Genomic DNA, 27,851 nt, shown 5'->3' on the forward strand with positions numbered 1-27,851 from the left:
TAGATCCATAAACTATCCCCACTCACCCCCCCCCTCGTCCTCTCCGTCCCTCTCGCGCTCCCTCTCGTCATCCTGCTCGCGCCCCTCCTGGTGTGCAGAGGACGGAAAAGAATGGGTGGTCGCCTACTATGACTGCGTCGGCGACCAAGAGGACGAGCTCTCTTTCTCGGCTGGTGATGTGATTCTGGTGCTGGAAAAAGTCGATGATGACTGGTGGACAGGCATGGTCGCCTCTACTCCGGGTGCTAATGATGCTCCCTCGGCCGTCGGCCTCTTCCCGGCCTCGTACGTTGGCCCGTATGTTGAGCCTGAAGTGCCAGCTGCTGCTCCCCAGCCAGTGCCCGAGCCGACTGCTGCTCCCGAGCCAGTGCCCGAGCCAGTGCCCGAGCCAGTGCCCGATCCAGCTGCCATCCCCGTCCTCGAGCCTGCTACCCCTGCGGCCGATCCGGCTCCTCCTGCGGCCGATCCGGCTCCTCCTGCGGCCGATCCGGCTCCCCCTGCTGCCGATCCGGCCCCCCCTGCTCTGCCGGACATGTCGGATCTCGATGCACTCGACGCAATGATGTCGACCGAGGACATGCCGCCACCGCCACCGCCGGACACGTCGGATCTCGACGGGCTGCTGCCGCCGGACGTGCCCGACGAACTGGACGAGTTTATGCCGCCGCCGCCGGACATGACCGACCTCGCCAACCCGATCGATCTACCGCCTCCGCCGGTCATCTCAAACTACGGTGTCGAGACTCAGGTCACGATTCCGGACGTGCTGCCGGCAGACATTCCGCGGGTGCAGACGATGATGATTGATCCGTCGGTGACGAGCGGTATGGCGCTGGTCGCGGAGCCTGTGGCACGCAAGGCGCGCAAGTACCGATTCGAGCCGCTCCGTGGCCGGCCCATCCCGCCGCCACCGCCACATGTCGACCCTTCGTACCGGCCGCGTAAGATCCGCGGCGTGGTCCGCAAGCGCGCCAAGGGCTTCCCCATCGTCAAGGAGCCGTCATTCCTTCGCACTGCCCTCACCGATGTCGACGGGCCGGAGCTCCCGACCGAGCCGATGTGCATGGTTGTCTCTGGCGACTCGGCCTTTTCGTTCTCAGTCTACCTCAACACGCTCTTTGACTCGTACGAGCTCGGCGAGGCGGTGCCGTCGCCGCACGCCGCGCCGCTCATGCCGGCGCCGTTGTCGTGCTTCCAGATCTACCCGAGCGAGGTGGACGACCTCAAGGACGAGCCCGAGCCCGAGCCCGAGGCCGCCGACGCCTCCGAGCCGCAGGGCGACGACGACTCGCTCTCGGCCCTTCCGCCGCAGGAGACCATTGACAGCGCTGGACCATCATCACCGGTCGGGCCGCCGCTCCTCGACGAGCGCGGCTCGCTCGCGCTCACGGGCCCGCTCTCGCTCGAGTCGCTCGCCGCACGCGCCTCCGAGGCCCAGGAGCGCGCCGCGCGAAAGTACCGCGCTGGCGCCGTCGTCGGCGCAGTCGATCCGCAGCAGGCCGCCGCCTACTCGCCACTTGCTGCCGCACATTCGCGCTTTCTCCTTGCCAACGACGCGCCGTCGACGTCCAAACCCATGGGCCTCGCTGTTTTTGTCCCGTGCACCGCGTCACGGACCACCATTCGCCTCTTTCCGTCGTCGCCGGTCGCCGAGGCCCATGCCCTTGTCTGCCGCACTTTCCGAGTCAAGGATCCGGACGCTGTTGGCCTCGCGGCTGTCCAGGACGGACGGATGGCGTGGCTGCCGATGGATGCGACGCTTGTCGACGCCGGCGTCCGTCCCGGCGACCAGCTCAACCTCATGCTCCGCGAGCGCATCGGCTCCATCCGTGTCGTCATGGTCCACGAGGCCAGCGCCGCCGTCCACCTCTGGTTCGACCACCGGACCACCGTTGCTGCCGCCCTAGAGGCTGTCCGCGAGCAGGCCATCGGCATCTCGCCCGGCGAGCTTGTCGACTATGGCCTCTTTCTCAACGGCGAGTTTGTGTTCATGGAACCGGAGCGGACGCTCTCCTCGTACGAGCTCTTCACCTCGGACACGCTCGAGTTCCGGCGGTTTGACTCGTGGCCGCCGCCACCGTCGGTGCACAAGCCGCTGCTCCTCAAGATTGACATCGACATTCCAGGCCAGTCGGGCGCAACCAAGCTCCGCTTCGACCGCGGCCACTCGGTTGGCGCCATGCTCCTCATCATTGCCCGCAAGTTCCGCGTCGCCTCGCTCCGCCACCATGGCCTCTTTGTCGCGCCATCCGAGTCGCACCCGGGCTATTGGCTCAACCCGTACTCGCGGCTCTCGACCTATCGCCTCTCGCTCAAGAAGCGTATTTCCTTCCGCCCACGCTTTGCCCCGCTTCGCGTCGCCCTCGCCAACGACCTTGTGCTGGAGGCCGCTGTCCCACCTGACATCACCGTGCTCGAGGTCGAGAACATGATTCGCAAGTCGGAGCTCCTGCCCATGCCGCCCGGCCGCTCGCACTCGATGTTCCTTCCCATCTCGCACAACAAGTGGGACTCACCGATCACCATCACCTCGGCGCTCTCCTCGCTCCAGCTCGCCCCGCACGAGTACCTTACCTACGCGTGCACCCCGTTCTCCATTTCTATCCGCTCCGTCGCCTCGGGTGAGACCGTTGAGACTAAGGTCTCGCCGACCTGGCCGGCGCTGCGGGTGGTCCAGTACGCGGCCCGCGTTTTTGGCGAGGCCTCGCCGCAGCACCTGTACCTCTCTACAGGCGACTCGGAGTTCCTCCCGTTCGAGGCGACCCTGGCCGAGCTCGGTGTCACACATGGCACCGTTGTCGACGTTCAGGTGTTCCCGTCCGACGTCATCGCAGCACACTGCGACCCACCGCCAGCCCCGCGCTCGCGCAACGACGTCAACATCTGGCACGAGCCGCAAGACTCGGAGGACAACATTCTGTTTGCCGAAGCCAAGTCTGCAGACACTGGCCTGCCCGAGATCGAGGCTGCGTCGCTCAACAAGCTCGTCGAGCGGCTGACCTACCCCGACTCGCACGACATCAAGTTCCAGGACGCCTTTCTCCTCACCTTTGAGTCGTTTACCACGCCCGAGATGCTCTTCCGCAAGCTCGTCGAGCGGTACCACGTGCCCAAGCTCGAGTCGGAGGACCTTGGAACCTACGCAGCGCGGACGCGGAAGATCCGGCTCCGCATCCTCAACGTCTTCAAAAAGTGGCTCCCGTCGGGCTACTCGGACTTTTCAACCCCGCTGCAGGCCTTTGTCCTCAAGTTCATCAAGCAGGTCCTCGCCGAGGACCAAACGGCCTCGCTCGCGTCGTCGGTCTTCCTCAAGACCCGCCGCCGCCCGCGGACTACTGCCGCCGAACTCGAGACGCCGCCCATCATCCCGCCCAAGTCGGTCTCGGACCCGCCGTCGGTGTGGGACTACGACGAGGAGGAGATTGCCCGCCAGCTCACCCTCATCATGTTCGACATGTACTCGTCCATTCGCCCTGCAGAGTTCCTCAACCAAGCGTGGGCCAAGGAAAAGTACCACCACAAGGCGCAGAACCTGCTCCGGTTCATCGACCTCTTCAACTCGATCGGAATGTGGCTCGTGGAAGAGCTGGTCAAGCGCGAGACGCTCAAGGCCCGCTCGGCTCTCCTCAACCGCATCGTCACGCTCTGTGACCATCTGCGCCGGCTCAACAACTTCTTTGGCCTCATTGCCGTCCTCGGGGCCATCAATAACTCGGCCATTCTCCGCCTCAAGTTTACCCGTGCCGGTCTCTCTCGCAACAACAAGCGAGTTCTTGCGGAGCTCGAGGAGCTCCTCTCGCCAGACTCGGCGTACAAGGCATACCAGGCGTACCTGGCCAAGGTTGATCCGCCGGCCATTCCTATCCTCAGCCTCCCGCTGCAGGACCTGACCATGGTTGACGAGGGCAACGAGGACTACATCAAGGGCCTCATCAACTTTGGCAAGCGCGGCATGGAAGTTGCCCTCATTGCCAAGATCGCCCTCTACCAGAACTCTGACTACCTCTTTGAGACCGAGGAGTTCCTCGCCAGCGCTCTCCTCAAGGACTGCAAGCCGTCCGTCGATGAGCGGACCATGTACGCCATGTCGCTGGAGCGCGAGCCGCGTGGGACCGAGTCCAAGTCGCAGCTCAAATAAAATCGCCCACAAACAGTCTCGCCGGTTCTCTGCAGGTTTGCGCAAGTTCTAACCGCTGGCGCCAGCTTCTGGCCCAGGAGGAAGGCAGGCACAAGGCGGGGCACCCTCGACTGCGCCCGGCCCACACGAGCAGAAAAAGTCTCGGTCTTAGCGTCGCTCAGTGTGTGTCCGGCGTGACAGACAGCAGCACACGAGGCACAGACGCCGACAAGATCGCCCTCAATGCCGCATGTCACGCATTGACGCCACTCTTGGACTACAAGGAGCTCAAAGCCAGTGGCCCGAATAGTACACTGAGAAGCCTGTAGCGCTGCGGCGCACTTGGCTGCACGCTCCTTCGCCTCAGCCTCGAGTCGAGCCTCGCGCTCGGCGCGCGGATCCACAAACTTGGTCTTGCGTAGGCCGCCACCAAAGCCGAGGTCACCGAGCCCGGGCCGCCCGGCGTTGCCGCCACTGGCGCCGTTGACAACGTGCGGCCAGTCGAGAAACTGCTTGGTAAACTCGAGCGGCTCTTCGCCCTCGACCACCTTGGTGACCGGACAGCCACCGCGACCATCGAGCGCAGCCTCGACGTACTCTTGTGCAGCCTTAAGGGCCATCTCGGGCTCGCCACGCGGCGCGCGCGCTCCCATCCACACAAACAGTCGCGAAAAGGCGTCCAACATGAGGACCGAGCGTGAGTCGAGATCGTCAAACGTGAGGCCCGAGTTGGAGACAAATGAGATCTCGAACCCGTTCTTGCCCTGCCCGCAGGTGTAGAGCCGTGGCGCAAAGTCCGGGTCAGCGAGCGTGACGTATGCGGTCTCGCCGCCAAACAGCTCCCACCACTCGTCGGGCTCCGAGCCCTCACGGGCGACAACGATGCGGGAGAGGACAAAGGCGTCTTTAGCCTCCTCATCGTCGAGCGAGGCAAGCTGGTGCGTGTTGGCGAGCGCGACGACTTCGTGGGCGGCAAACTTGGCCATCGCCACCTCGTTATCGGACGCAGCCTTTCCAACCCATACAAAGGCGCCTTGCTGTGGCGAGAGGGCAACAAAGGCGTCGTTCGAGTCGAGCGCTGCAGCCTTGAGCGGCACCTCGTGCACAAAGATGTAGTCGGGGCCAAAGCCCTTGACGTGCCACAGATGAGGTGTCGGCGGCGCGAGACGATCCTTGTTAAACTCGGCATCTGGCTCGAGCTCGGCGTACTTTGCAAACGACGGGTGGTCCGATGGCAGGAGGCGCGCGGCAGGAATCGGAACGTACCACGAGAGGTGGCCGTAGTGGACGACAACCTGGCCGTTGAAGAGCGAGCGAAAGTGGGCCGACTCGCGCGACTCGCGGACCCGAATGACCTGCGGCTGCATCGACTCTTCGAGTCGTGCCTTGAGAGACGAGTGCTGGAACGAGAGCCAGACCCGCTTGTCAGCGGCCGAGCCCTCCCAAAAGTAGATGACGCACTTGGTGCTCGCTGGCTCCGACGGTGTCTCTTCGGTCTGATAGTAGTAGATGACAAGGACGACGTCGGCGGTGTAAAAGTGGCCGTACATCGAGTGCGGCAAGACGTACTGCAGGACGTCGGTCTCGAGAACCATGACGGTCAGCTTGCCGCCACCAGGATCGTCGGTCACGCGCTCGGCCGGCCGCTCCATAACGGCGTTAAAGAGGTCGCTCATCGGCGTGGCGATGGTCTTGGCTTTGGCCCTCGCCTCGGACGCCTTGCGGCGGCGGGCCTCCAGCTTGGCCTTCATGGCATGCTTCTTGGCCCTTGCCTTGGCCTTGTGCCAGCCCTTGAAGCACTCTTTGAAGAGGTATGACTCGGCGCCTTCGACCACGCGCTGAACCGGCTGCCACGGAGGACGCTCCTGCTGGGTGTGGTAGAGCTTGGCGATCTGCATCGCTGCCGCCCGTTGCGCGTCGGATGAGTCCTTGCCAACCCATGCGTAGATACCAGTCGACGAGTCGAGCACAAATGCCGCCGACGGGTCGAGGTCCGACCGCCGGAGCAGCTCGCCCTCGCCCACGGTGTCGAGGCTGAGCTTGCCTGAAGACGACTCGGCGACGCGCGAGAGCTTGATCGAGGCCATGACCCGCGCCTCAAAGTCGGTGTCCGACTCGTCCGAGCTGGCCAGCTCTGGCAGGCCAGCGTCGAGATCAGGCGAGGCCTCGCTAAGCGGCGGGTCAGCGCCGGCGTCCGCCACCAGCCGGAAGAAAGCGAGCTCTTCTGACGTCAGCTGCGAGCCCGGCGAGCCGGTGTGGTTGAGGATAACCGACTTGACCTTGCCAGATCGCTCGTCGGAGCGGATGACGGTGATCATGTCCAGCGCCTTGCCCTTTTCCCGCATCGACGCCGACTTGCCGTTCCATTGGTAGATGACGTCGTGGGCATCGAGGAGGAAGACGTCGTCGCAATTGAGCGACGAGATGCCGACCGGAAGCTTGCGGACCTTGGGCTTGCGCGTGCCCTTGATCTGGTACAGTGAGAGCACCTTTTTCTTGACCACCTTGCGCAGGCCGGCCTTTGTCCCGCCCTCGCGCAAGTCCATGCCAAACCAGAACAACTCACGGAACTTTTTGGACTCGTCACCAAGGTCCTGCCGAATGGCACGGGCACCGAGGGCGCGACCGAGCTGCTGGGCGGCAAATGAGCAAGCGAGCGACTGATCGAGCGAGACCGAGTCGCCGATCCAGAAAAAGAGCGAGTAGACCTTGGAATACTCGACCTCCTCCACGCCGAGCACAATGTACGCGTCGCCCTTGTAAAAGACACCGTATTCATCGGCCGAGAGTCGCGTCGGCGTGCCCTTGATCACCCGCCAGACCTCGAGACCCAGCTCAGTGCCGGCGTCTGCAAAGTACTCGGGCAGGTTCGAGCTCGGTCCGCTCGGCCCATCACCGGTCTCGGACGCCGAGTCTGAGTCTAGATCGGCGTTGGCAAGCCACGCCGGCTTGGGCCCTCCGTCCGACACCGAGCTTGCCTCCGACTCGTCCGAGTCCGAACCTGAGCCCGAGCCGGTAGCGGTGGCCACGCCAGTGGCACTCCCGCCACCGGCCGTCGACGTCCCTCTACCATCATCGTCGTCATCATCGTCATTGTCGGACGAGTAGCTTGTCGGCGGCTCGTCATCGGACCATGCGGCCGGAATGGGCGGAACCACAGGCGGCGATGCGTCGTAGAGCGAGAACTTGTCGGCGACCAGCTGGAGCAGGTTCCGCTTCAGCACCTTCTTCACCGCAAAGCCAAACAGGTGTGTGGGGAGCGGCGGGAGCGGCGGCCGCTCGTACGCCTCGTCGTCCGACGACGACACCAGGAGCGAAGGTGGTGCTCCGAGAGTAGCTGTGTCTGCCAGTGGGGGGGGGGGGGGGGGGGTGGCGTGGCGTGGCGTGGTTTGAGGAGGGTAAAGTGGAGAGTGGTGGTGGTCGACCACCCAGGTGGCTGTATCTGCGCTGCAGGGTCGTTCAATGACCCGACTTGGATAACATGAAGGGGGGGGGGGGGGGGGGATAGCGCGCGTTCAAAGGGGGCTAACTTGTGGCGGGCTTGATCGATACAACGGGCTTGGCGAGGCGGTCGGCAGTCGAGCCTGTCGAGGTGGCGGTGCTGGCGTCGGACGCATCGGCATGAGTCTGAGCCTGGGCCTGGGCCTGGGCCTGGTCGCTGGCCCGCGAGGTACTGTCGCCGGTGGCAGCAGAGGTCGGGCCATGTGTGGCGAGGTAGGCAACAACGTCGGCAGGGGTGGCTCGGGCGGATGTGATGAACGGCGAGTTGACGAGGTCGTCGAGCGAGCCGCGGGCGGCAGGATCCTTGACGAGGCAGGCGGCAGCAAAGTCGACAAAGGCCGTCGAGAACGGCGCACCCTCGGCAATGAAGGAGGTTACCGGCGTCTCGCCACCAACAACAAGCTTGAGCGCGTCCCATATGGAGAGGTCTCGAGGCGGCGGAAACTCGCCGTACGGTGCTAGCGGGTAGGGGTAGCGGCCGAGAGCAAGCTCGGCGAGGGTGACGCCAAACGACCAAACGTCAGCCTTGATGGTGTACCCACCGTCACCGCTGGATTCGATACGCTCAGGTGCCATGTAGGTGACGGTCCCAACGTAGGTCGACGCCAGAGAGTTGATGAGCGCACCCGAGACGCCAAGGTCGCAGACCTTGACGACGCCGGCCGAGTTGACGAGGATGTTGGCTGGCTTGACGTCCCGGTGCATGATGCCGTGACCGTGCAGAAAGGCTAGCGCGTCGAGGACAGCGACGGCGACGGCGCCAATAAACGGCTCAGGTAACGGGCCAATAGCGCGGTAAACGTCGAGGAGCGAGCCCTCATCCATGTACTCCATGACCATGTTGATCTCGCCGTCAGCAAAGAAGGCGGCCACAAAGTCGACCACGCCCGGCGCCGACCGGCAAGTGTCCAGCGTCCGCAGCTCGCGCATGATCTGCGCCCTCACCTTGTCTGCCACCTCAAGTCGCACTGTCTTCATAGCATACACCTCGGCAGTCCGCTTGTCGATGACCTTGAACACCGTCCCACACCCACCACTCCCGGCCTCGCCCACTACCTCCAGATCGCCCAGGGTCATACCTGCTCCTGGCCCATCGCCGCCTTCATCGGCCCCAAACGACATCATCTCCACCTGTGCCTGCGCCTCTCCCGTCGACCTTGAGGCAGACGCCGTGCCACTCTCCGCCACATTCGCTCCGTCTTGCCCGCCTGCGTCTGTAAACTGGACGCCCTTTCGCGAGATTGCCACCTTGTGTACCTTATCCACATACGTCCCTGTTGGCGTCCTATCTCCACCACCTCCCCAGCATGTATGTGAGTCCATGCCCATGCCTACACCAGCCTTGCCCTCCTTCTGTTCGCTTGCGGTATTCCGTCGGCCCCTCCCCCGCAACCCCCCTCTCGCCCTTCCCCTCTCCCCCTTCCCCCTCCTCAGTCTCTCTCCCCCTCCCCCCCCCATACATACACACTAAAGTCCTGTTGCTTGGAGATGACGACCTTGGGCTTCCGCCTGCGGGTCTTTGTCTTGACACGGACCCGTGTTCGTCCACCCGCCCCGCTCTCCTTCTCTTCCTCAGACATGTGGATCAGCGACGAGTGGCCAGTGACCGGTGGCCGGCGGCGGCCGGCCAGCGATGGCCGGTGGCCGGCCGGCGGTGGCGCAACCGATCAAATCGGCTGGCTGGTCTGGTGGTGGTAGTGGGGTGGGGGGGGGGGGGGGAGGAGGAAAGCCACGCTCCGCCAGGGTTTGGTAAGTGGTCAAACCCAGGGGATCTGTCGCGCCGACGCAGGCGTCGCACGATCTCAGCTTTGGCTCCCAGACAAGTCGAGTAGTGGTTCCAGGCAAAGGCTGTCTTCGCAGGCCGGGTCGCGCGGTCGCCCCGAACCGGATGAGTCACGGCCGCGGCACCGACCGACCCAAGAGCGAGGAGAGCCGAGGGGGGGAGGGGGAGGAGAGGAGAGGAGGTCGAAATACACTCATCCCCCACATCAGGATGGCAGCATCTGGAGTTGGCAGTGCGTTCCCCAAGGTCTCTGGGCTGGAATATGTGCAAGGCGAGGCACGTGTGGAGGAGCTGCTCGGCAAAGCACCGCTCTGTGTTGAGTCATGGGCGACATGGTGCGGGCCGTGTCGGACCTCGATTGCCCACCTCTCTGAGCTGGCGGCCAAGTACCCCGAGGTGGCCGTCGTCGGCGTCTCGGCAGAGCCGCCGTCCAAGATCAAGCCGTTTGTGGCCAAGATGGGCAGCCAGATGTCGTACACCGTCGCCTCCGACAGTGATCGTGAGGTCGAAGCAGCTCAGGCTGGCCTCGGCATGCGCGGCATCCCCTTTGCCACCGTCATCGACGCCGCCGGTAACGTCGTCTACACCGGCCATCCCATGGAGCCAGCCTTTGAGTCTGCGCTGGCCGAGCAGGCCAACACCGCCCGCCAGGCCGCTGTCAAGGCAGCCCGCGTGGATGCCGTCCGCGGTAAGTCTGCCGATGAGCTCGCCTCCTGTTCCGTCAAGGAGCTCAAGGGTGCCCTCGCTGCCCTCGGCGCAGACTACTCATCCTGCATCGAGAAGCGCGAGCTCGTTGATCTCCTAGCCTCTACCCTCGCCAAGTCCTAAATCATTCCCTCCCCAGCCCACGCACACCCGCTGCCGTTCCGCCGAACGCCAACGACAGGCACCCCTCCCCCCACCCCCCGCCCCACCCCCCCCACTTCTCACACACACACACCGCACTCGCATCCATACCCCCCCTCCCCCCCCGCACATCCTCCACTCCCACACACCATGACGGAGGAGTACTCGGAGACGCAGCTCGCCGAGTTCCGGGCTGCGTTTGAAGCATGCGACACCGACCGTAATGGGGTGCTCCTTCCGGGAGAGCTGGGTGCTGCTCTCGAGGCCATGGGCCAGGCGCTGGAGCCCGACGCCCTCGCCTCACTCTTTGACGTACTTGACGAAGACAGGTCGGGTGACCTCAACTTTGAAGAGTTTGTCAAGGGCATGGGCCCGGTCCTTATTCAGCTGGGCGTTGTCTCGGCCCCTGCTGGTTCGTCAGCAGGCGAGGCTGCTGGTGATGCAGGCGGCGGTGACGACGACGATGCTCCCTTTTCGCCTGCAGAAATGGCCAAGCTGAGGGCTATCTTTGAAGCCTGCGACGCTGACGGCTCAGGTGATGTCGACAAAGACGAGCTCCGCGCCCTCCTTGTCCAGCTTGGTCACGAGCTTGATGACGACTCGCTCGATGCCATGTTCACCGCCATGGATACCGACGGCTCGGGCGAGATCGAGTTTGACGAGTTCCTCGCCGGCATGGGTAACCTGCTGCTTGGCAAGATGAGTCCCACCGCTGCTGCCGCTGCCGCACAGATTCAGTACACCCCCGAGCAGATCGCCATCATCCGCGACATTTTTAACGAGGTTGACGTCGACGGCTCGGGCGAGATCGACATCCACGAGCTCGAAGGCATCCTCCTCACCCTCGGCCAAGTCCCCGACCCGGCCGAGCTTGAGGCGCTCATGCGCAATCTCGACGCTGACGGCAACGGTGCCGTCGACTTTGACGAGTTTCTCCACGGCGGCATGGGCCAGATCATCCTCGACGCCAAGGCTGAGCAGGCCTCGGCCACAGCCTCGCTTTCCGCCGCCATGACGCCCGAGATGCGCGCGCTCAAGCTCAGGGCCGCCCGCGAGGCCCTCCCGTCAGCCACCGTCGCCGCCATAGAGGCTGCATTCGATTCGCTCGGCGATGGTGCCGCGCTCCCGGTCGCCGAGCTCGCTGCCGTCTTTCGCGAGCTCGGCGAAAAGCCGTCGCGCCCCCAGCTCCGCAAGCATATCAAGGCCCTTGACCCGGCCGGCACCGGAACTATTTCCATCGAAGACTTTCTCATGTTCCAGGCCCGCCGCCTGGGTCTCAACCGTGGCGCCTCGTCGGCCTCGCTCCTCGGCCGCTCCGCTGGCGACGAAGAGATCTCCACCGAAGACCTCTCGCCCGAAAAGGCCTTTGAGCGCATCCAGGAGCTCACCTCGTCCAACACGGCACTCAAGGAGAAGATTGCAAACCTCGCCTCCGAGTTTGCCATGCTCCGTGAAAAGGGCTCGCAGACCGAAGAGCGTCGTCAAAAAGCCGTCGATGACTTTAATGCTCTCAACGCCTCGTACCTCGAGCTCCGCAAGGAGCTCCGCACCATCGAAGTTCTGAACAAGGAAAAGCGCGAGCTTCTCACTGAGCTCGAGAACAAGCAAGCCGCCATTTCGGAGCTCACCACCTCGCTCGAAACCTCGTCCAAGGATGTGGAGAAGCTCCGTGAGCAGCACCGCAAGAATCTCAAGACCATTGCCGAGTACCAGGACGAGCTCTCCGAGGCCCAGAACGCGCTGCTGGTCAAGGACTCGGCCCTTACCGAACGTGCCGACCAGGAGGAGCAGATCAAGTTCCTCAAGAAGCGCATTATGGCCATGGGCGCCGAAAACGCCGAGCTCCAGGAGCGCCTCTCCACTATCGACCAGCAGCAGTCGGCCATCGACGAGCTGAAGAAAACCCTCAAGGAGACGTCCGAGGAGTACCTCAACTTTAAGACCGCCCACCAGAACGTTGTCCTTGACGCTGCCTCGGCTGCTGCCGCTGCTGCCTCCTCCGCCGCTGGCTCCGACGCCGCCTCGCTTCGTGGCGAGCTCGAAGACCTCGGCGAGTCGGTCGTCGACGTTCGCGCCGAGCGCATCGCCAAGCTCGAGGCTGACATCAACGCCCTCAACGGCGAGCTGGCCGACCGCGATACCGCCCTCACCCTCGCGCGCACCACCATCGCCTCGCTCGAGGACAAAGTCGAGGCCGCAAAGGTCGTCAGCGTCGAGCTTGCCACGCTCAAGGTTGCCCACGAGGAGGCCCTCTCATCCATCACTTCGCTCAACGCCGACCTCGACGCCCGGTCTGCCTCGCTCTCGGCCACCAACGCCAAGCTTGTGGCTCTCCAAAAGGACACAGCCCGCCAGGCTGCGCTTGACAAGGAGACCATTGCCGGCCTCGAGGCCCAGCTCGAGCGCCTCAAGGCCACCTCGGCCTCTCTCGGCGACTCGCTCTCTGATCAGGTCACCCAGCTGAAGGACCAGCTCGCCGCCGCGCACGCCGAGACCGAGGCCACCCGCGAGGACATGCGTTCGCTCACCGCCGACCTCAAGCAGGCCGAGTCGGCCCTCGCTGCCTCCACTGCCCGCATCGAAAAGGCCAAGGCCGCGTACAACGAGCTCAAGGCCGAGCTCGAGGCCGAGCGCGCTGCTTTCGAAACCGAGCGCGATAGTGCTGCCGGTGTGGTCGACGAGGCCAACGCCCGCCTGGCCAAGTCCAAGGCCAAGTACACCACCGCCAAGGAGACCATTACCCAGCTGCTTGCCGACCAGGAGGCGCTCTCGCGCGAGCGCGACGTCCTCGCCGGCGGACTCGAGAAGAAGGCTGCAAAGCTGAAGGCCTTCAAGGAGGAGCTTGTCAGCATCTCCGGTCGCCTCGAAGAGTCCGAGGCCCTCGTTGCCGCACTCTCCGAAAAGCTTGCCGCCGACAAAGAGAAGCGCAAGACCCAGGTCGCCGCCCTCTCGACAGAGCTCGAGACAGCCAACGCTACCGTAGCAACCAAGCAGGCCCGCATTGAGGAGCTCGAGGCCCTGCTCGCGGCGTCCAAGGCCGTCAAGACCGAGCGCGACGACCTCGCCGCTCGCCTCGAGGCCGCCACCGCCCAACTCGGCGCCCTCGAGGGCTCCGGCACCGAGCTGCAGAGCCAAGTCGCCGGTCTCACAGCTTCGCTTGAGGCCGCCAATGCGCTCGCCGCCACCCAGACCACCACCATCGAGTCGCTGCAAGGCGACCTAGCGACAGCCCGCAGCGACGCCGACGCTGCGGCTGCGGCTGCTGCTGCTGAGCTGGAAGCTCTCCGCGGCGCGTCTGGTGACCTCGGTGAGGAGCTCTCCAAGCTCAGCGCCCAGCTCGCAGCCTCGGAGGCCAACGTGGCGTCAATGACTGCCGAGCGCGACGCCGTCCGCGCCGAGTTTGATGCCCACCTCGCCGAGTGCAGCGCCCAGCAGGCAGAGTCGGAAGCTGCCCTTGCTGCCCTTGCTGCCGAGCGCGACGCCGCCGCTTCCAAGACTGCTGAGCTTGAAGCCGCGCTCGCCGCAGCCACCGCCGCTGACTCAGACGCCGTCACCTCTCTGCAGCAAAAGGTGTCTCACCTTACCGAGCAAGCCGAGACGCTTGAAGTTGAGCTCAAGACCGAAGTTGTGGCCAAGACCACTGTCGAAGGCGAGCGCGACGACGCGCTCGCCAAGCTCGCTGAGCTCGAGGCTGCGCTCGCCGCCGAACGCGCCAAGCGCGAACAGCTGGAAGCATCGTCAGCTATGTCGGCCGACGAGCTTGCCGCCATGCAGGCCAAGCTGGATGCCGAGCGTGCTGCCGCTCAGGCCCGCCTCGCCTCGGTCCAGGACTACGCGCTCGAGGGCGCCGACGCTGCCCTCGTCGTCTACATCAACGGAGTGCTCAAGGACGATCCATCTGTTGCCCACCTCCTCCCGCTCGGCCTCCGCGCCCTGGAGGTCGCCACAGCCACCATCGACGGTGTTCTCCTCTGCAAGCTTCTCAATGCCGTCAAGCCGGGCGCTATTGACGAGCGTGTCATCAAGCTCCGCGTTGCCGACGAAGAAGACATGATCGAGAACAACCAGCTCTGCCTCGCCTCTGCCCAGGCCATCGGCGCCTCAGTCTTTTCCATCAAAGCCGGCGACATTCATCAGGGTAAGGTCCCGGTCATTCTCAAGCTCGCTCGTGAGATCGTCAAGGCCGGCCTCCTCTCCAGCATCTCGATCACCTCGCACCCTGAGCTCCTCGCGCTCAAGCCGCGGTCCATGGAGCTCAAGAAGTTTTCCCGCATCCCACCCGAGGAGCTTCTCCTCATGTGGGTCAACCACCACATGAGCGCCGGCGCCGGTGCGTCTTCGTCATCCGCTGCCGCCGCCTCGGGTGTGACCGGCCCCGAAGTTGCCAATTTTGCCGACGCCCTCGCCGACGGCCGCGCCATCGGCATCCTTGTCGCCAAGCTCTTTGCCGACAGGCTCGCTGCCTCATCATCGACCGAGGCCAAGGCGCTCGCCGCCGACCCTGTCAGTTTCCTAGACTCGGCCACGTCTGACGCCGCGCGCTGCACCGCTGTTGTCGCCGCCCTCGCCGCAGTCGCCCTGGTCCCGTTCGCCTCGGTCGAGAGCCTGACCTCGAGCGCCACATCAGCCAACCTGCTCACTCTCGCCATGCTCTTTACCCTCAACACCGGCCTTGAGGTCACCTCGGGCCAGGAGGAGGAGATGAAGAAAATCACCATCACCGACGTGGAGGGCACTCGCGAGGAGCGCATGTTCCGTCTCTGGATCATGTCGCTTGGCATTGAGAAGGAGGTGCGCGAGCTCGACGAGGACTTTAAGGACGGCCTGGCCATGCTCCAGATCGAGGATGCCATCGAGCCGGGCATTGTCAAGTGGGCCAAGGTCAACACGACCAGGCTCAACGCTTTCAAGCTCGTCGAAAACTGCAACTACGGTGTGTCGCTGGCAAAATCGCTCAAGTGCGTTGTCGTCGGCATCGACGGTCAGGACTTTGCCCGCGGCAATCGCAAGCTCACTCTTGCCATTCTCTGGCAGCTCATGCGGTTTAACGTCCTCAACATCATCCGCAACCTCAAGTTTGAGGGCCGCGAGGTCTCCGACGACGACGTACTCGCTTGGGCTAACGACCGTGTCGCTGCTGCGGGCAAGGCTTCGTCCATCCGCTCGTTCAAGGACCGCACCCTCAGCACCTCGCACTTTCTCATCGACCTTCTCTACGCCATCAAGCCGCGCGCTGTCGACTACAGCCTGGTCACGCCGGGCGAGTCAGATGAGGACGCCATGCTCAACGCCAAGTATGCCATTGGAGTCGCCCGCAAGCTCGGCGCCCAGGTCTTCCTCGTTTGGGAGGACATCTGTGAGGTTAACGAGCGCATGATCCTGACCTTTATCGGCAACCTCATGAGTCTTGCCGGCTAGCCGCGCTTTACTTTTGCATCTTGCGTCGGACGCTTGCAGCACGCGCCTTCTTGCTCTTGCTTGTCGGCCCTGCCCGCCGCCGCTGCTGCGACGATGCCACCAGCGACGAACGTCGACCCTCCACCATTCGCTTCAACTCGTTTCCAGACTGGTGGTACAGTGACTTGGTCTCCTTGATGTGCTCTGTTGCCGAGAACCGTCGATCCGACGCTCCGCTCAGCTTAAAGTCCATAAGCGGCGACTTGCGCCCGCTTGAGCCCACTGACGAGACCGAGCCGCGGCCCTCCGTGAGTGACGCCCCAGACATGGTGGCAGGTGCAATCCGCGTCAGCGAGTCGGTCGGCTTGGTCACAGGTTGCATGTGTGCGTCGAGTAGGTCCGTTGAATTCATCCGGGACATCGAGGCCGACTCGGCAAACTCAGATGCTGTCGCGTTGTGGACAAGGAGCCCGATCGTGGCCTCACTGGGAGCCGGAGATGTGCCTGCCGGAGAGCCGGAACCGGAACCGGTGCCCGAGCTCGAGCCGGAACCAGAGCTAGAGCCAGAGCCAGATCCGGTGCTGGAGCCAGAGCCAGAGCCAGATCCGGAACCGGAACCCGGACCTGAACCCGAGCCAGAGCCGGAACCCGAGCCAGAGCCAGAGCCAGAGCCAGAGCCAGAGCCAGAGCCTGGACCCGAACCAGAGCCAGAGCCAGAGCTGGAACCGCTTCCGCTTCCAGACCCCACTCCGGGTCCCTCCCCGGGCGAGGCTAGGACAGCAAGAGCTGCCGCCATGTCAGCACTGACCTTTGCATCTTCAGAGTCACTATCATCGCCGTCGTCATCACCAGATATCGACGAGAGAACCGAGGAGGCATCCGCATCGGCGTCAGCAACAGCCCCAGCGGCTCCAGCGGCTCCAGTAGCTCCCTCTGTGGCTCCGCCGGTCTTGTCAGCACCACCCAAACCGTTGGAGGCTGCGGCACCTTCGGGGCGAGCCTCTGCCGGCTCTTCTGAGCTCGAGCAAGGTGACAACGGCTGGGGCGAGCCCCCTTCGCTGCCTGTCGGGAGCAGACCACCATTCTTGTACTCGGAGGTCTTTCGGGTCATGCTCGGCGACGACGAGGCCGAGACGGCGACGGCGCCAGGAAGGAGCAGCGGTGGGCGGTTGACCTCAATCACAGTCTCGAGGTCGGTGGCTGTATCAGAGCCGGAATGGTACTTGTCGGGGCTTGGGCTGAGACACGAGGTGTTGACAAGTTCGTCGCCGAGAGAGAGGCTCTTGTTGCCCAGCAGTGGCGATTGTCCATGAGTGTCCGAAGACAGCGAATGGTTGCGGGTCCGGATGTGTGACGAGGCGTAGGCAGTGACGTCGACGTCTTCCTCGATGCGGAACGACGACGAGAACCGTGCGAGCTGATGGGCGGCAAACGAGATGTTGCGGCGCATTTCACGCGGCGAGTCGTCGTCGGTATGCAGTGAGTTCATGACCCGAGTCGCGTGCCCCTCGTATCCGAGGTAGACCTGTGCCACAATGTCAAACGCAGTACGCAGCTGGCGCCGCTCGCCCTCGGGCAGCAGGCCCCACGTCTCCTGGTCCTGCACAATAAACTTGGTCAGCTCGGGCTTGACCATCTCGCGAGCAAGGAGGATCATGTCCGCGCGCACAGCCTTGTCCTTCATGTTCTCCTTCTCCACTATCGTCTTGGATGACGACCGCCGGATGGCCATGTACACCACAAAAAGAGAACTCCAGCAGCCGCCAAAAACGCTGAGCCGATGAGGATCGAGAGCGCAATGTCCAGCCCGTGGTGGAGATCCGGGTGTGTGTCTAGGTACGAGACCCGATTCGAGCCGATGTCCTTGATCATGAGCATGGCGATAGCTAGGACGAGGATACACACGCTCAGCAAGTATGTCTCGAGATGGTTACACACATCGATAAAGTACGGCTGGGTGAGGAGATGTGCCACCAACGAGATGAGCATGAGGAGCATGGCCGTGAGGACTTGCTGGACGGGATCGCGGATCATGGTGAGGATGACAATCGTGACAATAAACTTACGCGCGATCGCGTTGAGCGACCAGTAGTAGACCCGTGGCTGGAAGCGGACAAACAAGTGTGCGTGTCGCTTCATAAACTTCGGCGCGCGATACTGTTTTGGCGCCACCCAGATGACGTAGAGGAAAAACGCCGGAATGAAGACCGTGTACACCGCCATGGCGCAGATGGCAACCGGCAGGTGCTCCGCCCACTCGCGCGTGTAGCACGTGATGGCAGGGTAGGCCTTGAGCGTCGCAGTCCCGTCGGGCTGTGCGTAGCACTGGAAGAGGAGAAAGGCAACCTGTGACATGTAGATGTACAGCACGTCCGAGATGACCAGCAGCGAGTTGATGATCTTGTCCAACGAGACTTGTGTGGGGTACATACACCAGGTCCGCAAACCGGTTCCCAGACAGGCTGGCGGCACGATCGCACGCCCAGAACCGCTCCGCCGCTGCAGAACACGGATAACCAGCGCCGTTCCGCCATAAAGCAAGGCGAAGAACAGCGGGCAGAGAAGCGGCATGGCCACCAACGTCATGTACCGTTCCAGGAAGCTCACCTCCCCAAACATGCATTCGGGGGCGACAAAAACCGATAGATCAAGAGCCACGATGCCCACAAACGACATAAGCCTGCTCGCCGAGCCCCACGAGACGTTAAAGCCGTCAAAAACGGCCAGCACCTGGAGGAACGTTAGCAAGAGCCCCAGCGAGGTCGAGATCGAGAGCGCTGTTCGGAGACCAGCCAGCGCCGGTCGGTTCGAGATCTTAAAGACTAGAAACGAGAGGAGAAAGCAGACCGCAATCGTGAGCGGGAGCGAGATGTTGGCCAGCGCTGTGCACCGTGTGCACTGTGGCGCTCCCTTGAGGACCGAGCCAGAGTTGTAAAAGCCGGAAATGCACGCCGAGCAGATGGCACCCTGGTACCCAAAGCCGCATGTACCGGGCTCGCCGCCGGGGCATGCGTCCTTCGACCGGCATAGGAAGAAGGTGTACGGATCGTCTGGGTGCGACCAATAGGCAGCGTCTGCGCGCGGAACAGCAAGACCCCCGGCACATACGCCGCCGGGTGGGCAAGCGTGACATGCGGTACCGGGCCCGTCGAGCGTGTAGTATCCAGGGCGGCAGAGGCACTGGGTCACATTTCCTGTCCCCGAGTCGATCGTTATCGTGTTGGCTGGGCAATCCTTGCACTCTAACTGCCCCTCCTCCTCCACGTACTTGTTGAGCGGACAGAGCGAGCAAATCGGCTCGCCAGGTAGAGGTGCAACGCTGCCGGGCGAGCACAGAAAGCACTGCGACCGGTCTGTCGACGACGTCGTGCCGGCGGGGCAGATGAGGCACGAGCCCATGCCGGCAGTGGGTGCATACGAGCCGGCGTTGCAGCTGCTGCAAGACGTGGACGCGTTGCGCGACGTTGTGCCCGGATCGCACGCGCCGCAGAGCCCGGTCGAGATCTGACTCTGAACAGTGCCGGCCACGCAATGGACGCAGCGCCCTCCGCGCGCCTCGTATCGTGGTGGGCACGGGATGGTAATGGTGATGACACCTGGAGCGAGCGACCACTCTAGGTTGTCGAACGCCGAGAAGCGGAATGAGTCGACGGCCTCGCCGGCGGGAAAGTCGGCGAGGCTTGCCCCATGCGGCCGGTACTCGATCTCTACGCCGCCCGAGACTAGTGCCGACGGAATCAGCGTAGCCGGTGTGATCAACACGTCATCAACGTACAGGTCGCCGAGGCGGGAAAGTCATCGATGCGGAACTCAAACTGTGACTGGTGCTCGTCAGCGGCCGACACAACAATGGTGTCGGGCTTGGCGGCTGTGATCGTGTTGTCGGCCAAGCCGAAGAACAGCGGCCCAATGTTGGCCATCCTCGAGATGGGGTCTGGAGGGTCGTTGGTGTTGTCCACCGAAATGTCGGCCCGGTACGCGCCGCCACCCGAGGAGTCGAGTGCGTAGCCGTTGGTAAGCAGCGGCAGCTGTGCATACTCGAGCGCAATAGGGGGCGGAAGCGAGGCGAAAAACGGCGACGTGTAAACACCAAAGCCGTGTGGCTCGGGAAGAATGGCGTTCGGGGCATCAATGAGCGCAGCAGAGACCAAAATTCCATCAAGGACCACACTGGAGAGCAAGTGCGGGAGCGTGTACAGGTGGACAGTCAACTCTTCGCGAAAGTATCGCGAGCTCGGGAGCATGGCGAGTGGAATGTGGACTTCCGTGCCGCTGATGGTCGTCGGGCCGATGCCTGCCAGTGTCGAAGCCAGAACGATGCGTTCAGAGGTGACCGACTCGCTTGTGACAACAACATGGAACGGGGTTTCCGGCGGGCACGTAATTGCCAGCGAGACGTTGGCGGCATAGGTCGGTGCGTTGAGGGCGCCATTAAAGCCGATCCACGCGCCAGACTCTAGAACGACGCGAAGAGCGAGGCCGGCAAACGGACCCAGGTCTGGAGAGCAGGTAATGTCCGATGACGCCGCACACGCAGCCTGTAGCTCAGCCATGGTGGCCGAGCTGCCTGCACCGGGATCGAGGACGCTGGCCAGAAAGGCCGAGGCGATGGTTGTGTTGGCGCGAAAGGCGAGTGTTGCTGCGGTTGACGGTAGTAAAACAGCGCCCGGAGCCACAAACCGGTCCCAGGAGCCCAGCCGATTCTCCCGCGTCGCCACCAGCATCGGCTGCGCGTGGCTGGTCGTGCCGGCCACCGGCTCCGAGACTAACATGATGGGCCGGAAGACCGCAGAGCCGAACGAAGCCTGAAGCGGCCAGGTCGTGTCAAAGTAGGAGCCAATGAGCGCACTCGCTTGCTCAATCATGACGTACGAGGCGTTGAGGGCAACAAAGCCGGGCACCAACAGCGGGGCCAGCGGCGCGTCGCCAGCGGCACGCACAAGCGACAGTGGCTTGGTTGTCGAGGCAGTGACAACACTAACCGCTCCACTAGATCCAGGCGGCAGAGGTGACGCGATCAGATCCAGATCGTCAAAGTGGAGCGTGGCAGAGGGAAGAGAGGGATGCGAGCCACGAAGGCGGGTGCCAGCACGAGCGGCGATGTCGTCGACGGTCCGGTCGGCAGGCCAGAGACGCACGGCATCGAGCTCAATGTCAAGTGCGTCTCCTCCAGAAAAGGCGCGGCCGAGGGCAACGCCGTCGACCCGACGCTCGTCACTTGCAAACGTGGCCGTCTGCGGCGCCGCGGCGAGGACTTGGTTACTCCACACTACCCGCACATGGGTGCCCGAAAGCAGCGTGAGGGCAACATGGACCGGAACGTTGCGAACAGCGGGTGCAAAGCCTGGCAGCGACTGCACCACTGTCGCATCGGCGTCCGGATCGTGTAGCCGCAGCGAAGGCACCCACGTGTTACCCCCGGAGCAGGTGAGGACAAGATCCACGCGCGGATCGCCAGCACCGGTAGCGTTGAGCGAGATAAGCGTGCCAGTAGCACATGCGGCATCAGCGGGAAAGTGGATCCAGGTCTCGACACAAAGCGACGGAGCGCCGGTGGCGAAGAGGCCCGGAAGGAGATGGCTGGTGAGCGAGTCGAGCGTGCGCATGCTGTTGAGCCGGAGTGCAGCGGTACTGTCCGGTGCAAAGGCAGGAGGCGGGACAATGACCGATGCTGCGAATGAGAGGGCAAGCGTGCCGCGCGGCAGCAGGGCGTTGACAGCAAAGCGAGCGAGCGGAAGCGCAGAGGCCTGCGACGGAACTGCCACAACAGTGTGGAGCAGCGCGAGCCTGTTGTCAAGGCGGGTTGCGGCAGCGAGCGGCGTCAGCACCGACGGCGAAGTCCAGGCGTAGAAGCCGCCGGCAAACCCGATCGGGAGCGGGAGCTCTAGCAGCGGGAGGCCGACAGTTGGCGCTAGCTCGGCGGCGGTGAGGACGACAGCTGTGAGGGGGATAAGTCGCGGCGAGTCCGGATCAGGCGCCGAGGCCTCGGACATGGCGTCGACGAGGATGGCAAGCGGCGGTGGTGCCGACGGTGAGGCGGGCATCTGCTCGGTGCTGACAAGCGTCCACGAGTGGGCCGTGGCGTCAAGCTCAACAAACGGACAACTAGTGGCGTTGGCCGGCGGGCATGACGCTGAGCTGGGGTACGGCACAAGGATGCAGCTTGTGTCAGCCGGAAGTGCACCTGCCGAGACGAGATCGGTGGCATTGACGCACGCAGCATTGCCGAGTGAGCACCGCGACGCCAGAAAGGCCGGTGAGGCGTCAAAGAGCAGGATGGAGGTTGCCAGCGAGCCGGTGTCGAGCTCGATGCCAAACGGCAAGGAGTCAGCGTCTAGAGTGGTCGATGTGAGGTTGGTGCAGACACCAGGAGTGTGGACGTCGAGTGGAAGCGGCGTGAGGCCGGGAAGGGTGATCGAGGCAAGGCGTGACGGGCCAGCAACCCAGGCCGCGACAACAAGCTCTTCACCAGCAGAGGCAGTGAGGCTGACCGGGAGTGATCCTACCGAGTTGGTGGTGTCGGGAACGAGGACGTTGGCCTGGCCGGTAGGCGCGGCGGAGCCGAGCTCGGCGGTGGCCAACGGGCGGACGGAAAAGTAGGGCGAGAGCGACGGGGCCCGTGAAAATACTCCAGACGAAGGAAGGGAGACTTTTGGCCCGCAAGCAGCAGCGAGGCCAAGATTGCTGAAGGCGTCAGGGTGGTCAAAGCAAAGGACCGGGGCGTCGGCCAGGCGGACATTGTCGACAGCAGCGTGGGCACCAGCGCCGCCGAGTGTGATGACAAGCTCGCTGAGCGTAGTGCGGCTGGCTGGATCACTAGCAACAGCGAGTACGGTTGAGCTGGAGCCGACAGTGACGGTGAGGAGAGCAGAGGACGGCTGCCAGACCAAGCTCACGGAGGACCAGACGAGACGGTCGAGGACGAGACCGGATGGAGAATGCGGGCCAAGAGCAGCCGAGACGGAGAGACCCAGTGGTGCTGCGGCTGCGGCGGCTTGTGCAGCTTCGCGTGGCATGTAGGCAGACACATCGGGCGGAGCCAGGTAGGCGGCGAGGAGCGGGTCCGGAGACGAAACCGATGCGGCGACGGCGACGAGCGGCGCGGCGGCGAGCGGCGCGTCTGGGGGAGCGAGCGGGTAGACGTCAAACGAGAGGCTCCAAGGTGTTGATGACGGCAAGTTCGTGGGTAGCGGTTTGAGGGTGAAGCTCGCGCGAGCCTGGTCCGAAGCCTCGGGAGCCGGGGTGAGGACCAGAGCCGAGCCAGCACCGTACAGTTCCAGAGCTGCGGCTGTGAGCGAAGAGACCAGGAGTATGATGACAAGGACAAGGGCGTGTGAGGTGGAGCATGCCACCTGTGTGCCCATAGTAGGGGGTTGTAAACGTGGTCTGGGAGTGGGGTGGGGGTGGGGTGGAGGCAAGTGGAAGGCACACCGTGTCTCGAGTCGGGCTGCGGTGGGAGGGGAGGGGGGAAGGGGCGGTGGCGTGGGGCCCAGGGAGTGGGCATGTTGCAAAGGATTGCCAGGAACGCGTGAATTGGTCTCATCAATTTGTTGGAGACGGCGGCGATCACACAGAGAACAGTGAATATTGGATGCTGTCCAATACTTTTACGGCTGTCAGCCAAGCGGCGCAGAGAGGAGCTCGTTAGAGTATGACATGCGGGAGGCCCACTCGGCTGAGGAGGACCGGAGAAGGGCGTTATGCCGGCAGAGCTCATCGTTGAAAGAGGCATCGCGGAGAGCATACCAGCCTGGACGGGGTCCGCGCAAGTTCTCCAGCTCTTGGATGCGCTTACGCTTGACGATCTCGCGTTCGCGGCGACGGAGCTGTTCGAGGAAGATGTCGTAGGCCTCGAGCTGTAGCTCGCCAGGATGCATAGGGCGGGCGAGGCGCTCGCGGCGGCGCTCAAAGTGTTCGATGCTGCCGTGATCGGTCTCGACCTCATCACGCCAGAGAATGGAGCGGAGGCCGAGCTCGGCGGCTGCGTCGTCGTCGTCGGCGGCGGCGTGGCCCATCGCACGGGCCTCGGTGCGGGAGAAAACTCTGGCGCCGACAATGGCGTCCGACTCAGTGGTGGCGTCCGGAGCGCTGCTGACAGCATCGCCAGCCATGATCTCGGCCTCGATGGCGGCGAGTCGGGCATGCGGATTGCGGGCGTCGCGGATCTTGGGTAGTGGTCCCAGACCGACGAGGCGCGGCCAGCATCGGGCTCCCGTGCACCGTGCAGAATGGCATTGTATGCCTCCTGGGACAGGTGGCCCTCCAGCTGCGCCTTGAACGCCGCAGTGAGCCGCGGCGAGGCCTCGGGTGGCCCTGCAGCTGCGAGCGCATCTGGGTCGTCAAACGGCTGTGGATGGGCAGGATAGAGCAGTGACTCGCGACGGCGAGCAGTCGAGGTGCACCAGTGGCTCCCAGTCTCACGCGGCGGGATCGTGGCCTCCTGCTCGCCATCCCGCGCGTCTGCTGCATGAGCTGCATCGGCGTCGTCGATGTCGGCGGCGTCCGCCCCGGCCTCTGCAGCCAGAACCTGCGCAATCGAGTCACGTAGCTCGCAACGCGCCTTCAGCGGCATGTCGGGGTTCGCCTCCAGCACTTCGTCGAGCACGGCATCGAGCCTCTCCTGCAGCGCCGCCGCAGCAGCAGCCCGGGCAGCCGCCACAGCAGCCGCATCGGCCGCCAGCGCCTCGGGCGAGTACTTGTACTGCGGCGGAAGGACCGGAGCGCTCGCCCGCGGGGGGTAGCATGTGACCTTGGGCGAGGACGGCGATGGCGGGCAGCCACCCCCGGCGGCGAGGCGTGCGGGTACGGCGGCGAGGCGTCCCACTCGCGAGCGGGCTTGCCGGTCGTCAACGGATGCATGCTGTCGCGGGCGGCCCGCCGACGCTCGCGTGCGTACGCCGACGACACCCGCGCAGCACGTGCCTTGCGCAAGCCGTCCATTGTATGAATACGTGTGCTTTGTTGCGAGGCAGAAGAGGAGAGACGGGGAGGGGGAGAGGAGGGGAGGGAGAGGTGGGGGGAGGGAGGGAGGGAGGGGTTGTTTGGCAGTGAGCAGTAGCCGTTAATGGACAGCTCCCGCAATCTCGGCGTTGGTTGCCCGCATTTTGCATTGAGTTTGGTCGGAGGGGGGGGGCGGAAGGGGGGGGGAGGGGAAGGGGCGCGTCGGGGGGACAAGGAGGGAGCAGTTGCTGGCAAGGGCAGGGTGACACTGGCACACTTGGCTACACCTCACTTTCTGTAGTCCTCACACACAAGCACATAGTCGTACATACGGAAGGGACAAAGGGCTGGCGTGGGACGATGGCGAGCGTACCGCAGACAGAGGCGGCGAGCACGACAGCGGCGGCGACAGAGACTAGGGCTGGGGCCGACGGTGGGGTCGATGGAGGGGACGATGGAGGGGTGTTTGGACGGATCGCGCAGTGGCTGGAGGGCTACAAGACAACGAGGGACGAGCGGCGGGCGCGGTATGAGGCGGCCAAGACCAAGACGCCCGAGGAGAATGCCGCGGACAAGGCCGAGGCGCTGCGCAAGTGCCACGAGCCGCACGAGGCCCTGCTACGGTGCTACAAGGACTCGCTTATTCCGGTCTGTCTCTCCGAGTACAAGGAGTTTTGGGCGTGTTTCCGTCGCGAGCGTGGCTTTGCGCGAATCTCCATCTCGGCGCCGGCATCTGCGGGTGGCAGCAAGGGGGATGTGGACGGCAAGGCCGAGTCGAGCTAGTAGAGGCGGTCAGAGCCCGGCAAGCTCGGCGAGGAGACGATCCTCTTCGGCTTGGGCTTGCAACCGGCTAGGTTGGGCGCGGGAGCCGGTGGCGACCGAGGTCGCACTCGGCGGAGCCCGCGACGGGACCGTTGCCATCGACGAGCCTATGTCGAGCGCGACACCGTCAAGAACTTGTGCAAGCACGTTGTCGACCTCCTCGTCGTCAGAGAGCGAGTCCATAGCCGAGTCGAGCGCATCGTTGACCATCTCGTCCTGGATTTCCATCTGGGTCGAGGCCTGAGCGTACGCAGACGCGACGGCGGTCATCGACGACGCCGGAAGAGCTGCGTTGGTCGCCGCCAGCGCCTTGGTCGCTGTCGCCATCGACTTTGCGGTTGCGCGTGTCGCGTCCTGCGCCGCAATCGTGTGTTTGACTGCTGTCATCTGACCCGACGCCTTGAGCAGCCGCTCTTTCTGCTTACGCAGCTTGACCAGCGAGACCGAGAGCCGCTTGGCCGTCGCCCGATCCTTGCGCGCTACCGCCTTCTTGATGTTTCTGATGAGCTCGGCCTCGGACCGCTCCAGCCGCCGCGCCTCGCGCTCCAGATCACGCTGCGCCCCACGCACACTCCGTTTAGCTGCCCGACTCTGTTCTATTTCCGCGCGCCCAAGCCCCAGCCTCCCCGTCGCCGTGAGTTCGCCGCGAGAGCATCGCTTCCACGCCCGCACATGCCATGCCTCCTCCCCGCATCAACCTCGATCTCACCCACCCCGTAGCCATGGCTAAACCCCAGAGCGACAATCACGTAACACCATTACCTGTTACACAAAGGGTCCGGTGGTGTCACCGAGTCTCCCTCTGATGGTCGGCGGGAGGAAGGGCGGGAGCCTATTGCCCTGCCCATACCATACTGTGTGTGGCTCACCTCACACGGCCCCCACACCCACCACACCCACCACGTCCACCACGTCCACCACACCACACCCGCCGCACCGGCACCCTCGCAAGCCGTGCATTGACTGGCATACCCTTGGGAGATGGCTTGCGTCCGAACATGGTTGCTTGGAGATGGATCTGTCCAGCCGAGGAGCAGGAGTGCGGCGTGGGGCGAGTCGGTGTGGGTGGGGAGGGGAGGAACTGAACCGATAGTTTAAGGCTAGGCCGCGGCGCCTCACAGCGACCGCGAGAGCGAGGCGGCGATGGTGCCCGAGACTGTGACGGGCGCGACCGGCTCGAGCGGCTCGAGCTCCCACAGATCGTCAGTGGCGATGCCCGGAGCGAGGACGTTGGGGCAAGGCCGGCGTCGTCGGCGGCAGCTTCGGCAGCAGCGTTGACAACCGAGGAGTTGAACATCGAGTTGAGGATAGAGCGGTAGAGCTCAAACGAGGTGAACATGACGACGGCCCATGGGCCGATGCGGAGCCAGGTGGCAAAGAAGCCCTTGTAGAGGCCGAGGAAGCCCTCGGCACGGGCAGTCTTGACAAAGCAGTCGGCCATGCCCGAGTAGCGCAGACCCTTGCCGGTGGCGGGATCGGTCGGCTGGTTCATGAGGCGGGTCTTGGTGATGTCGACAGGCGTCGAGGTGACGGCGGCGACAAAGCCAGCGGTGAACGACGAGACAAAGTGATTGCCAATGTTGTCGCCAATGAGCTCGCGCTCAAGCAGGAAGATCTTGACGGTGTCATAGGTGGCCAGCTCTGCGGCGTTGACGATGAACGCGCGGTACATGTTGGGCGTGACGCCCTTCCAGAACGCCAGCACGCCCTCGGAACGGATGATCTGCGCCGCGGCGTCGATCATGCCCTTGTAGCGGGTGCCCGAGGCATCGGCCTGCAGCCGCACCTTGATCAGGTCTGTAGGATTGGCGATTCCTGCGCCGATGGAGCCGGCAAGACCGCCGGCCACAATGCGGTCAAAGAGGCCAGCGGCGGCGGCGCCGTCGGCAGCAGCGCCGTCTGCGGGCGAGTCGAGGATGGAGAGCGACTGGAGGGCGTCGCGGAGCGGCTCGTACAGGCCCATCTTGATGGACTGGTACGAGGCCTGACGCAGAAGGCCCGGAGCCAAGCCTTTGAACAGGCCACGCACCCCCTCGGCAGCCACAATGGCCCGCCCCGTGCCCACCATGCCCAGCCGCGGCCCGCCCGCAGCCCCGCCCTCGCCCGCCAGCTGTAGGCGGATCTTGATGGTGTCGATCGGCAGCGTCACGGCCTCGCCGGACATGGAGGCCAGGGCCCCAGCAAGGGCACGCACAAAGGGCGGCTCGTTCTCGTACGCCTGCATACTGTTCAGTCGACCGCTAAGGTGGAGGCGTGGGAGTGGGAATCTACGTGCGGTGCCACTTCCGCAGCGACCAACGACCACGCCCCGCCACGTGGCCGACCTGAGCTGAGTTGAGACGATGGGACGGATAGAGTCGATGGCGATGATGAAGATGGGAGGGAGGGAGAAGGTAGGGGGCAGGGGGATAAAGAAGAAGATAGGTGGTTAGGAAGGGGGGGGGA

The 27,851-nt window shown here is 64.1% G+C and overlaps 9 protein-coding genes across 9 annotated transcripts; 4 read left to right on the forward strand and 5 right to left on the reverse strand.

Annotated features, from left to right (window-relative positions):
* Positions 1-223: 223 nt before the first annotated feature.
* On the forward strand, positions 224-4,138 carry AMSG_06338 (Ras guanine nucleotide exchange factor A; the record flags this gene model as incomplete). Its single annotated transcript, XM_013901576.1, has 1 exon — positions 224-4,138. One exon carries the CDS (start codon positions 224-226, stop codon positions 4,136-4,138), a length of 3,915 nt encoding a protein of 1,304 aa, XP_013757030.1.
* A 48-nt stretch (positions 4,139-4,186) lies between these two features.
* Positions 4,187-9,199, reverse strand: AMSG_06339 (STE/STE7/MEK1 protein kinase; the record flags this gene model as incomplete). The annotated part of the gene is made up of 4 exons (XM_013901577.1): positions 4,187-4,206; positions 4,266-7,454; positions 7,648-8,903; positions 9,083-9,199. Coding segments are annotated over 4 exons (4,582 nt in total), but the record flags the coding sequence as incomplete, so codon positions are not given.
* Positions 9,200-9,611: 412 nt separating this feature from the next.
* Positions 9,612-10,229, forward strand: AMSG_06340 (uncharacterized protein; the record flags this gene model as incomplete). Its single annotated transcript, XM_013901578.1, has 1 exon — positions 9,612-10,229. The coding sequence occupies one exon, from the start codon at positions 9,612-9,614 to the stop codon at positions 10,227-10,229; it is 618 nt and encodes a 205-aa protein (XP_013757032.1).
* A 168-nt stretch (positions 10,230-10,397) lies between these two features.
* AMSG_06341 (fimbrin) lies at positions 10,398-15,665 on the forward strand (the record flags this gene model as incomplete). Its single annotated transcript, XM_013901579.1, has 1 exon — positions 10,398-15,665. One exon carries the CDS (start codon positions 10,398-10,400, stop codon positions 15,663-15,665), a length of 5,268 nt encoding a protein of 1,755 aa, XP_013757033.1.
* A 132-nt stretch (positions 15,666-15,797) lies between these two features.
* AMSG_06342 (uncharacterized protein) lies at positions 15,798-23,008 on the reverse strand (the record flags this gene model as incomplete). Its single annotated transcript, XM_013901580.1, has 4 exons — positions 15,798-15,813; positions 15,863-17,349; positions 17,397-19,366; positions 19,420-23,008. 4 exons carry the CDS (start codon positions 23,006-23,008, stop codon positions 15,798-15,800), a joined length of 7,062 nt encoding a protein of 2,353 aa, XP_013757034.1.
* A 252-nt stretch (positions 23,009-23,260) lies between these two features.
* Positions 23,261-24,584, reverse strand: AMSG_06343 (uncharacterized protein; the record flags this gene model as incomplete). The annotated part of the gene is made up of 3 exons (XM_013901581.1): positions 23,261-23,764; positions 23,830-24,393; positions 24,426-24,584. 3 exons carry the CDS (start codon positions 24,582-24,584, stop codon positions 23,261-23,263), a joined length of 1,227 nt encoding a protein of 408 aa, XP_013757035.1.
* Positions 24,585-24,944: 360 nt separating this feature from the next.
* Positions 24,945-25,367, forward strand: AMSG_06344 (uncharacterized protein; the record flags this gene model as incomplete). Its single annotated transcript, XM_013901582.1, has 2 exons — positions 24,945-25,022; positions 25,068-25,367. The coding sequence occupies 2 exons, from the start codon at positions 24,945-24,947 to the stop codon at positions 25,365-25,367; spliced, it is 378 nt and encodes a 125-aa protein (XP_013757036.1).
* Positions 25,368-25,376: 9 nt separating this feature from the next.
* AMSG_11969 (uncharacterized protein) lies at positions 25,377-26,415 on the reverse strand (the record flags this gene model as incomplete). The annotated part of the gene is made up of 2 exons (XM_013901672.1): positions 26,379-26,415; positions 25,377-26,002 (listed from the first exon to the last, which is right to left on the reverse strand). Exons 1-2 carry the CDS (start codon positions 26,404-26,406, stop codon positions 25,377-25,379), a joined length of 654 nt encoding a protein of 217 aa, XP_013757126.1. The 5' UTR covers positions 26,407-26,415.
* A 106-nt stretch (positions 26,416-26,521) lies between these two features.
* Positions 26,522-27,630, reverse strand: AMSG_11970 (uncharacterized protein; the record flags this gene model as incomplete). Its single annotated transcript, XM_013901673.1, has 2 exons — positions 26,522-26,562; positions 26,604-27,630. The coding sequence occupies 2 exons, from the start codon at positions 27,628-27,630 to the stop codon at positions 26,522-26,524; spliced, it is 1,068 nt and encodes a 355-aa protein (XP_013757127.1).
* Positions 27,631-27,851: the final 221 nt, after the last annotated feature.

The sequence above is a fragment of the Thecamonas trahens genome, assembly GCF_000142905.1.
Source record: "Thecamonas trahens ATCC 50062 unplaced genomic scaffold supercont1.28, whole genome shotgun sequence".
Lineage (NCBI taxonomy): Eukaryota > Apusomonadida > Apusomonadidae > Thecamonas > Thecamonas trahens.